The sequence below is a fragment of the Bradysia coprophila genome, unplaced genomic scaffold (assembly GCF_014529535.1).
Source record: "Bradysia coprophila strain Holo2 unplaced genomic scaffold, BU_Bcop_v1 contig_176, whole genome shotgun sequence".
Classification (NCBI taxonomy): Eukaryota; Metazoa; Arthropoda; class Insecta; order Diptera; family Sciaridae; genus Bradysia; species Bradysia coprophila.
The window spans coordinates 684,374-696,480 of NW_023503442.1; the positions used below are offsets into that span (position 1 = coordinate 684,374).

Below are 12,107 nucleotides of genomic sequence, written 5' to 3' on the forward strand. Positions count from 1 at the left end.
TCCATGCGAATCGACACGCGTACCAGGTGGGGAAGTCGACAGACACTGCCTTACATCAGTTAACCCATAAGATTGAGAGTATGCTTAAGAATGGTAAAGTTGCTCTAGGTTGTTTTGGTTCAGCTCAACGATTCTGGTTTGTTTACTCAAGGCTATTCAGATGATGTTGCCACTCTCATATCCGGAGATTTCGTTGACACGGTCGGTGATCTGATGAGGACTGCTATGAAATTGACCGAGGAGTGGTGCCTTAGGAATAATTTGAGAGTGAATCCTGTTAAGACCAAGATTGTGTTCTTCAGTAAGAGAAGAGATGAAGCCTCTGTGGCCTTAGGCCGGTTTAGCATTTTCGGTACGAGTGTTGACCTTATGCCCTCAGTTAAGTACCTAGGAGTGATCTTTGATCATAAACTTACTTTTGGAAAAACGTGGGGACTCTCCCCGAATGCCATCTGGTGGTTGTATACAGCTGTCGTCAGACCCATTCTGTGTCATGGCTGTCTGGTCTGGTGGCCGAGAGTAGAAATACAGGCAACTAAAAAGAGGCTGGATATGCTTCAAAGATTAGCTTGTCTCTGCGTGACTGGAGCGAAGAGCTCAACAGCGACGATGTCGTTAGAGACGCTGCTTTTTCTGCCGCCCTTGGATCTTTTTGTCAAGTCCGTGGCTTTCAATTCCTCTGCCAATGTACGTTATAATGGTTCGTGGTCCTCAGCGAGTGATACAGGTCACGCCTCAATCGTTAATCTGATCGATGACGATCGCCTGAAAATGCCCAGCGACCAGATTAGGGCAGAGTATATGTTAGACGATAATTTTGATTGGCTTATTCCAAAGGAAGATGAATGGCTGGTAGAAAGAGGTGTCTATCCTCCCTCTAGTAATGTGGTTTGTTTTACTGACGGATCCAAGAAGGATGGTCTAACGGGAGCGGGTTATCTGTGCGATTATCTGGGCCTAGAGCGCAGTCTGTCAACTGGCTATATTGCCTCAGTAATTCAGACAGAGTTGTTTGCCATCTCAGAGGTTTGTGCAGAAATGCAGTGGGATAACGTATCCAATGAGGATATATATATCTGTACCGACAGTCAATCCGCGATTCAAGCGGTAAGTTCACCCTATGTTAGGTCAAGAACTGTTCTAGACTGTAAGGTTGCACTGAATGCCCTTGGGGTGTCCAACTCTGTTACGATTCTCTGGGTACCTGGTCATAAAGGTATTGCGGGAAATGAAAGAGCCGATCTCTTGGCAAATAAAGGAGCGGAGTCAGACTTTATTGGATCGGAGCCGATGTTTGGAATCACTGCGTCCACCAGAAAGGCCATTGTAAAGGAATGGTTGCTTCGGGAACACAAAAAGAGATGGCAGCAATATGAAGGAGCCAGACACACAAAGATTTTCTGTAGGAGCCCATCATTGAATTTGAGCAAGCCCCTCTTAGATCTGAAAAGGAGTGATATCAAGAGAATTATCGAAGCTGTTTCAGACCATGGGGAATTAAACAAGCATCTCTTTGACATCGGTCACGCTGATAGTCCTAGATGTCTCTGTGGACGTGGTGAAGAGACCGGATACCACGTGATAAGCGACTGTCCGAGGTATAGATATTTCAGGAGAGCGTTTCTAGGCAAACCAGAACTTTCTGGTCTGGACCTAGATGTCAGTTCCATGGATTTAACCAACCTGGCTGTTTTTCTTAAGAAAACCGGTAGGTTCCCATGAATGTACACTCCCTGTTGGGTCTCTCACTGCCATTTGGCCTCGCCCCTTGTAAGGATCAGTTCCGATTCCTGACATGCCACATCGATGTATCTGTCTACGGATTTACGTTTCAAAGCTTTTACTAATTCGATTTCTCTTTGCTACAAATGCACAGGATTTTGACATTGTATTCTTTATTTTACTTTGGTTTTGATGTATGTTTAAGAGCGCTTAGTTCAACCTCTTTGTATTATTTTGCGTATGTTAAATAAACAAGGAAGGGGACTAGTACAAAGGATCATTGATCCAGGTGCTGTCTTAACTCTCGGGTTGAGAATCCCCAAAATCCTAATCTAATCTAATCTAAGCAAAACGGAGTGAGTGCGAATACAGCCTTACCATTTTGCCACATTAATTGATGACAACAGCCTTCTTAAAAATGCCACAGTATGTGTAATGTTGCTGATATGTTTGTGGGCCATATTGAATTACTCGAAGTAAATAATGGAAAAATCACGGAAATATTTTCGCTTTTAACGAATGACTCGAGATTTTCGATCGGAATTTTTAGGCATCCCCCGTGGAGAGATTTGAGATTACCCAAAAGTGTAACTGTTCCCATACATTGTGGATATTAACACTCGCACTTTATTGCGATGTCCCTTCCAGTTCCACCCAATGCACATATAACTAACTAATACCAAGATTGGAAAGAAATGCATTCCAATACGAACTACCTTAAATATTAAAGTTTTATTACCCTTAATCCCTTCTTTGGCCACTCTGCGCAATCGGCGACTATGTACGTTCATTTTGCACAAAAAACATATGTACCGTCCGAAGTTTCGGAATGTTTGGGTAATAAACACATTAGCTTTGTCATTATTGAATGATTGTGTATTGTATTTGCTGTAAACAGTGGAAAAATACAAAAAATCAAATGGCTAAGTCCCCAAGTAAACAAACATCGGATATTTGTAAAGAAAAAATGTCATTCGTCACATACACATGCACTTTAGTCCTAATATTTACAAATTTGTCTCTTTTGTATCGACCGGACTCTTTTTTGAAATAACAATAGTAGATTTACCAGGAAAGTTATTTGATTTTTCGTATCCAGATGAAGCCCTCTGATACTTTCACTCATTGTGATAACGATATATCAAATTATTTCCCGTGTGCAGTCGAAGAAATTTAGTTTTCGGGTTTTCTAAAGGTATTAATCTTATTTAACCGACACTTTATCCCACAACAATGGAATCCCCAAATTTAAATTTAGTTAACACAGCGGTCACAATGACGGCGCTGCAGTCACGATTTCAAAATGTGATATAGGGTCGATAAACTAAATTTTGGTTTGGCTACATTTTCGCTTGGTTTTTAATCATTACATTAGGCTTCTAAATTAAGAGTATCTTTATGCAAATTGAGCCGTTTGAATTTGAAAAAAGATGTTTTTAATCAGTGAACAATATTGGAAAACGTTCAGTACGTCTCAACAAACAAAAGAACGTAAAACATATTTGTACATTTAGCCACCCTACGTCCAGCTTCTATTGTCTTCAAAAACATATTGTGTGCTTGTCATGATATGTATCAGAAGTGTGTTTATTTATGTGTCTCATCTAAAATCTCGCCAGCAAAATTTTGATAATTAAATTCAACGACAAAATTGATCTATAAGTGCCCTATAAGTGCTTGAGGGTTTTTAAAGTATATTGACATATATAAGAAGCTTGCAACCGCATGTGGCACGTCAAATGAAAGGTTCTGTCAAAATCGGGTCAGTGGTTCGTAAGATAGAGCCCTAAGACTGAGGTGCACACTAGGCCCTAGCTTGCTTCTAGCGTGTAGGTCGAGAAAATTACAGCAGTTTTTCACAGTTTCTGTTCTAACTGTCCCGTACAATCTTTTTCTAAATAAAAAGTTGGCTAATTGTTGCGTTTTTGACAAAAAAATCTTCTGGAAGTTCCCCTCCATCCACACAGCCGTGAAGTATCGCCAAAGTCAAATCGACAATATTGTATTATTTAAGGATTCGTCATATTTTGGAGTTTCTTCACACTTTGGCGATTTTTCTTGACAATTCATCATTCCCGTTACTCGATAGAGTAACGGGTCTGGTAAAAAAAATTAGTTTGTGTGCCCGCTGCTCGAGATCTGCTGATAATAGGTATAATACTATTGCAATAATTTAGTAGTATATACTCCTTTGTGTTGCAATACTGCAGTATGATTTACTCTATATAATATATTATATAGTATGTTTGTCCGCATCTCCACCTCTGGGTCCGGTCAGTTTGTGTGTCCGGAGCCGAAAACTGCTGACACTTTATATTATACTTGCTGTATCGAAATTACAGTACTGCAGTATTATATACTCTATTTACTCTATATACTATATTATATAGTTTGTGTGTCCGCACATTCACCCCTGGGCACGGAGAGTTTGTGTGTCGAACAACATTTCAGCCCCTGTTTAGCCGGTCGACGCATTGGGAGCTATATTTTTCGCATTAGAGTTAAAGCCACTCAAAATATAAAGGTTGAAACCATAGTTAAAAGGTGATGCACTAAAATGGGAGAATAGACTTGTAAAATGTTTTTGCAATGCACTATAGTACATTAGAAACTTTTAGGATGAATTTTCTAGCGCCGCAGGCGAAATTTTACAATTCTAACATGTTTTCTGCTCTTCTTTGATTGATTTAAAAAAAAAGTGAGTAAAGGATCTGAAAATAGTTGGAAAAAGTGAGAAAAGTGAGGAATCCCTGATATTACGATATATCTCTGATGTATCAATAGAATTTTAGGAGGTGAAGAACATGATGACGGCAAATTTTGTATTGAAATTGATTCGTTTTTAAGGGCTGCGCCATTGTCAGCAGTCTTTTCCTCTTATTTAAATAAAAAACCATAAAAGTTCAAAAAAAAAGTTATTCGCTGCACCTGTTGATCGAAATAACGGAGGAACGGGAAGGCAACAAGAAGACTAAAACACTTCATTTTTAGATTTTATTGAGCCCTAATGAAAATTAAAAGTCTCTTTCAAAAGATACTTTCATTTTCACTGAACTTTCAATTAAAATGTCTTGCTTTCTACGCTGTAGACGTTATACAATAACAAACATTTTTTCTGCAAACTGAGTCTGCGTATCCGCTAATTTTGCACTGCATTTCACATGAGATAATACCATTACAAGGACCTGAGAAATATATAGAAAAAATTTCATTCCGTTTTTCTTCATTAAAGTCGAGCCATTTTGGCTAAATTGCGTACTGAGCCATTTTCAATTGAAAATTGACTCTGCCATGGTGTAACTGATCTGTTTCTTCGTTCACAAAATGCCACGAAAGTTTTCCATATTTATTTGCAAAAAAATGAGTTTAAATGATACTTACCAACAGCAATTTCATCTCCAGATACAAGTGGAAGTAAAAAGATTGACAGCACAGCAACCAGTAACAGAATTAGGAAGCAAGAACGCATTTTTAAATAATTATAATTAGATGAAGTAAGTGGAAATAGATAGCAATAGAACAACTGTTCGATACACGATTCCGTATGGAAATGTTGTTTTTTTCCGCTGATTGCCAGATATATAGATATTGTATGTTTCTCTTTTGCAAAGTTTACTTAAGAATTTTTCAATGTTTGGCAGGTGTTGCAAACCAATGGAAAAGGAAGCACTTCAAATTTCGAAGACTTTTTTTTGCAGTATTCTCTATGTTTGAACGTCGTTAGTTTTGTCCCTTGTTATCCAAATAACTATTTGACATTATTTTGGATCTAGCGTTGCAATAAGTTGTTTATCAAAATCTATACGAAGAGGTACACTAACAAGTTCGACCTCTACCAACCTGTTGAACAAGCTGCTTTCAGATCTGGTTTCAGCACAAACGACCATTTGCAGGTGATGAGAACGCTCATTGAGAAGTGTCGTGAATACAACATCGACATAGTCTTGCTATTCATAGACTTCGAAAAAGCTTTCGATTCAGTGGAAACATGGTCGATATTGGACGCATTAGACGAATGTAGAGTAGACTCAAGGTACTCCAACACAATTCGATATGTGTACAGAAATGCTACTTCATGTATAAAACTTCATAAGAGCACGGAGAAATTCAGAATCGGCCGAGGTGTAAGGCAGGGTGACACCATTTCACCGAAATTATTCACGGCGATTCTGCAGAGTGTTTTTAGGAAGTTAAAGTGGAGTAAAATGGGAATAAAGATAAATGGAGAGTACCTGAGCCATCTCCGCTTCGCTGATGACATTGTACCGATAACAGCGAATCTAGGTCAGGCTCAGCTTATGCTACAACAGTTAAGTGAAGAGGCAAACAAAGTTGGCCTCAAGATGAACTTATCGAAAACAAAATTCATGACCAACATCGGGGACGATAGAGAAATCAAAATTGGTGACACTGTCATTGAACGAGTCGACAGCTACGTATATCTAGGACATAAGCTGAAGTTAGGTCTGGACAACCAAACTGCAGAAATAAGACGTAGGATTGGTCTTGCATGGGCAGCGTTCGGAAAACTCAGACTAATTTTCAAAAGCAAAATGAATAATAGTCTGAAACGCAAAGTTAAAATGAATAATAGTCTGAAACGCAAAGTTTTCGACACTTGTGTCCTTCCAGTGCTCACTTATGGAGCGGAAACGTTAACTTTAACGAAAGCATCCGAAGATAAATTGAGAGTGACACAAAGAGCCATGGAACGGAGTATGCTTGGAATAACACTCTTAGAAAAAAAATCAGCTTTCAGCTAACATGCCAATGTCAACGAAATATAAAGGAAGGAAGTAACATCCCTGATTAACTTATGAATAACAAACCTATGAAAAATTGAATGCGTCAATACGGCGTAAAATATTAACAAATGTTTTAAACAAATTTTATTGACTTGTCGACACATATTTTTGTATTGACTTAAGCTTGTGAAACCTTATTTAAAAAAGAGTGTAGCCGATATTTTTGTTAGTTTAGTTATTTACACGGTTGTTCAATATCAATAAAACAGGTAATTATTGTTGCAAAACAATCATTTATATACTTGTTTCGGCTAAAATGAGCTTGAAAATAAAAATCCATACGACGCTCACTACAAATTATTGCCATTGTATCAGCGGCGCGGCGGATGTAAGCAACGAATCCGACGTTTAAGGGCACGTACAGAAAACGTAATTGTTTCACTGGCGTTAACTTTTGTCGCTCAGTTAATACTGTCAAAGTTAACTGTGCGGTTACAGCTGAATTTTTTTTATAAAAATAATTTTGACAGACAGGCTTGTATGGAAATCCAACATAACAACGAAAAAAAAATTGAATTTTCATACAAAACTCAAATTTTTAACGGTCAAAAATTATTTTTATAAAAAAAATTCAGCTGTACATTCTTCACTGCCGTTTTTGTTCGTGAAGAAGTCAGTGAAACTTGACATTTCTGTTGTAAAAAGGTGCTCGGTTTCCGTATTGATGCAAAATAGTTATTTTTGAGTTATGACATTGTGTTTAATTAGGCGCTGAAAGAAAGAGCATTGAAAATACGTGAAGAGTTTGATTTTTAGAAGGGCTAATTAATTAAATTGTTTCTAGTGTTGCAAAATTTCTGATATTTTCATACGTTAGAGTTTTTACGGATTCTGACTATGGAAGAGGTATGACCATAAATAAATTTAGGTGCGAGATATCGAGAAAATCTATCCGCAAGAGACAGATTCCGACTATTTAGAGTATATGCTTGATAGTCGAAGAAGTGGAGAAATTATTCAATGAAACTGTGAAACATTTAAGCAATACGATCTAACTCCATAACTGGTGAAAGGCACCGCACTGCTCCTTGCATGAACACAAGAAATATTTGGAGGCTGATGTAGTCACAGTTCACAATAGGCACTGCGTTTCATTCGTAAAGATAGATGAATGGTTTTCGTTGTATGAGTTGAAACACACAATACAAACGGTAGCTCTCATCACTAAAGCCTCCAGATTCGACATTTGTCAAAGTAGTGTTCGTGCTAGTAGCAGTGCGTTGTGAAAGGTGAAAGTGCTTCTTCTGGAGTATGAATGGCAAGCTAACAATTATAAAATCTCCATAATTATAGATTTGAAGATGATCTATAATTATGGAGATTTTATAATTTTGAAATGTAGTACAAATGAACGAAATTTAAGTGAGGTTACGTCTGAAAATATCGTATCTTGAAGATGATCTATATACCTTACACGCTTTATCTGACTTCTTTTTGTTTAAGTAAGTAATCGGAAATGACAAATTTTTCATTGAATTTTCAGCCATTCATAATGACTCGAAAATACTTTGAACAAGAGAAGTAATAGATTTATGTATCTCAAGTAGATATGATTTCATTATGGGAAAAGGAACACTAGCCATTATTCTTAAACAAACAGTTAGGCATTATAGCCCAATTCCCATCAGCGCTGTACTAACAAATGTACAGGTCTCATGGCAAAAGGAAAACTCATTGAAAAATATTTTCCATTGACTTTTAAACGTTTAATGTCATAAAAATAAATTAAACAATTTTATGATGTTAAGTAAGTAACTAATTGGATAAAATTATGAATTATACCTTTTTGTGACACATTTAGTATGTATATCTCTGACAACAATAGCAGATTCGTTAGATTGAGTTGGTTTTCGTTATTAACCGACGACACATATCCATTCTCTACCGTAGGTACTTGTCGTGATCATACAATCGTCGTTAGTGTCTCCCCTTACACGCATTAGTATCTTCTGGTAGTATTGTTGTAGTGGCAGTCTGATGTTGGGAATAATTAAGAAAAATGAAAAGTTGTCTCGAAATTATAAACTTGATCGTGACTCTGTTACCTTATCCCGTTTTTCTATAAATTTGCTCCAAAAAGTTACAATACAGCTGGTTCGTTTCCCCGTTTTTTTGTGGAAAATGGAACAATAAATGCAACGAAACGGCACTATCACTGTGGCTAGGATTTTCAACCCGATGCAGTCCAAGTGTATCCGTTAATCCCGAAATAACATTTAAACAAAAGCAGTTGAATACACGACACGATCCAAATTACCATTTATATAGCAAACACCATCCGTTTCCAGTGTAGTCCTCGATAATTTTTGCAACTCTTCGCCATCATAGTCCATCAATTGTTCGTCGTTCATTCCAATTCTCTTCGGTATCGGTGCCGTTAATTGGCCATGCATATCGAATTTCTTGCAATTCGCCCCTTAGCATTTTCATGAAACAATGGACATCGACATGATCGTGAATAGCCGAACCATGGCCTTCACCCCAACACAATATCATCGAAATATTCGACAAAAGTTTCCAGAGCTAGGGCTCTATAGGTGTTTTTCAGTCTTTCGACGATATCTACCGAAATACGCACGCAATAGCTGCTTGTGATATATCAAATGAAAGGTATTGACGAGTAGAACAAAGTTGCTGATTGTCTTTGGGTAAGATGCAACGCGGGCTTGTTGGGAGGGCTCAAAGGTTGTTACTCGGCCCTAAGTGTTTTTTTTGCACATAAATCGAGTAAATCTCATCCCATTTTGCTAGATTTAGTTTTTTATGGAAGGTAATTGAATACCGAAAAGAACGTGTCGAAAAAAGTTTCAAATTTGGGCCCTTGGACTAAGGCCGCTACTCGGCCCTAAGTATTTTTTGCACATAAATCGAATAAATCTCATCCGATTTTGCTAGTTTTTGTTTCATTTGATAGATAATTGAATGCCGAATAGAATGGTGGCAAAAAAGTTTTAAATTTGGGCCCTTGGACTAAGGCCGCTACGCGGCCCTAAGTGTTTTTTGCACATAAATCGAGTAAATCTCATCCGAATTTGGTAGTTTTGGTTTTATATGGAAGGTAATTGAATACCGAAAAGAACATGGCAAAAAAAGTTTCGAATTTGGGCCCTTCGACTAAGGCCGCTTTGTGGCCCTATGTGGTTTTTGCTCATAAATCAAGAATATTTCATCAAACTTTCCTACTTTTTGTTTCGTTTGACAGATAATTCAACACCGAAAGAACATTGGTAAAAAAAGTTATAAATTCGGATTCCTAAAATTACATCGTAAACTTTTGTTTTATACTTGAGAAGTACTTCGTACGGGTTTTTGTAATTGTGCTAAGCGCAATTTTAAAGATGAACACTTACAGTTAATTTGCAAAAATAGGCAATAATGTCAAGTACGCAATAAGATTACGGAAGCATTTTGATAACGGACGAATAAGGATTACGGGCTTATTAGGGCTACGGACGTTTAATGGTTTCGGGCAAAATAGGTTTACGGGTAGTACGAAGCTCCGACTGATCTGATGCCTTGTTTTACTTTTCTCACTATTTCCAACTATTTCGAAAAAATCGGAACCATTTCTTATTCCAACTTAATCATGGCCCTACGTTAGTGACGGGCCATGACGCAAGTCCGTTCACACTGAAAAATTTGACAAAATTTTTTTACGTAGGTCTGAGTAACATATACACTAACTTTTTGACTTTTCCTCCCCTTTGCTCCTACTACCCCAAAGTATTTTATTCGTAATCTGGGCGTCCATACGAGTTCAACGAGCTATCACACGCCTCATAAGTTCAAGATTTGGCCGAGATATTAAATTTCAAAACTTGAAAATTTGTATGAAGAAATTGATTTTCAAACATTTTGAAAATGATGAATTTTGTCAACCTTTGTCCCTTTGTCACTTTGTTACAACGAAACTTTTGAATTTACCGGTGGATTTGGCTGAAATTTTCAGGGTATGTCAAGGACGTAATTCTAAGAAACTAATTTAAAGGAATTTTCATAAAAGCTTATAATTTCGGAGCTATGAGCGTGTTAAGCTGTTTAGCTATAGGACCTATAACTCAGAAAATATGGCAGATAGAAAGTTCGTTTAAAAGACAAATTTATAGAGTTTACCATTCTAGTCGACACGTGTTTCCTGGTTTTCCTAAAAAGTCGTCTATTTAGGAGCTGTGAGCGTTTAAAGTGCGAGCTATGTCAGCCATAACTCGGAAAATACGGCAGATGGAAACCTCGTGTAAAAGACAAATTTATAGAGTTTTAGATTCTAGTCGATGCGTGTTTCATTGTTTCCCTAAAAAGTCACTTATTTGGTAGCTATGAGCGTTTTAAGTGGGCCAAATTTTCGATTTTAGTCAAATTTTCGTTTCTTATCAAATTTTTTATTTTCGTCAAATTTTCGATTTTCATCAAATTTTCGAATTCCGTCAAATTTTCGAATTAAGTCGGATTTTCAAATTTCGTCAAATTTTCGATTTTCGCCAAATTTTTGAATTTCGTAAAATTTTCTATTTTCGTCAAATGAAAGCTGGAAGGCTCAGATCAAAGAGAAAGTTATACAGTTTTGTAAGAAGAATATTTTCGTTTAAACTGCGCAATATGATTGTCTATTATCTGCGACCAAATTCTAAAAAATCAAAACTTACAAAAGAGCTGATATCGCCCAAAACCGCTTACAGTGGAGGTGTGACGCAAGTCCTGTTATCCACTTACAAAAGAACTGATATCGATGTATGTGACGCTTACAGAGTCGACACGCAAAAAGATATGCGTCACAAATGGCAGCTGATGAGGATAGTACGCGAACGTTTTATCAACAAAAATCTTGCCAGAAAAATTTTAGGAAGAAAATTATAACAAAAAAAATGCGTCAAAAAGTGTCAGATGATTTGGCTTTCTTCCGTTTGAATTCCATTGTTTAAAGCAATATATTTTACAATTTTAAATATGTTGCTTCCTCAACAAAAATTTTAGCACACTCTGATTAAGAATGTATGAAGGTCGCGTGAACAGTGAAAATCAGCTTTTTGGAAAGAGCTTTAAAATCGCCAAAACTACGTTTCTTATTATTTTCATTTCTCCCAATCACACTTTAATATTCCGAAGGTACAAAACTTTATTTTACCTGGAAAAACATACTAATTCCAGGGGTGGTGTTATCTAATACGCAGACAAAATTAAGTTCAAACGAATACACCAAAACAAACAGAGCACAGTTACTTTTCCCTTTACCATGGATCGCGTGAAGCGAAAGTGGAGATGAAATGCTGTTTCGACCTCCGGATACAGTGGCGGTCAGAGGTTTCCACTGGTCCGTTACACGAGACAACAGTACACTTTCAGTTGAACGAGTTTCGAAAGTTTACAGGAGCAAGTTCATCTTCTGATGGAAAATCGGGAGATAAAGTGGAAAACTGCTGTGAAAACACCCAAGCGCAGCAAAAAACATAAAAAATTCATTCAAACAGAACCAACAAACAAACAAACGCAACAAACGAGCCCAACTAAACTAGACACCAAATTTCGGATCGTTCTTTCCATGCATTGAGGCCAAGTCACATTTCATCCAATTTTCCAAACTTT

General features: G+C 37.2%; 1 protein-coding gene and 2 long non-coding RNA genes across 3 annotated transcripts; all 3 read right to left on the reverse strand.

Moving 5' to 3' along the window:
• Window positions 1–4,702: 4,702 nt before the first annotated feature.
• Window positions 4,703–5,261, reverse strand: LOC119075093. Its single transcript, XR_005087305.1, has 2 exons — window positions 5,104–5,261; window positions 4,703–4,907 (listed from the first exon to the last, which is right to left on the reverse strand). It is a non-coding gene; the product is annotated as an uncharacterized LOC119075093 (long non-coding RNA).
• Window positions 5,262–6,903: 1,642 nt separating this feature from the next.
• On the reverse strand, window positions 6,904–7,234 carry LOC119075072. The gene is made up of 2 exons (XR_005087299.1): window positions 7,109–7,234; window positions 6,904–6,965 (listed from the first exon to the last, which is right to left on the reverse strand). It is a non-coding gene; the product is annotated as an uncharacterized LOC119075072 (long non-coding RNA).
• Window positions 7,235–8,545: 1,311 nt separating this feature from the next.
• Window positions 8,546–9,023, reverse strand: LOC119075092 (cysteine dioxygenase 1-like). Its single transcript, XM_037181483.1, is given in 3 exon segments — window positions 8,546–8,657; window positions 8,659–8,737; window positions 8,903–9,023. Coding segments are annotated over 3 exon segments (312 nt in total).
• Between the last annotated feature and the right edge of the window lie 3,084 nt (window positions 9,024–12,107).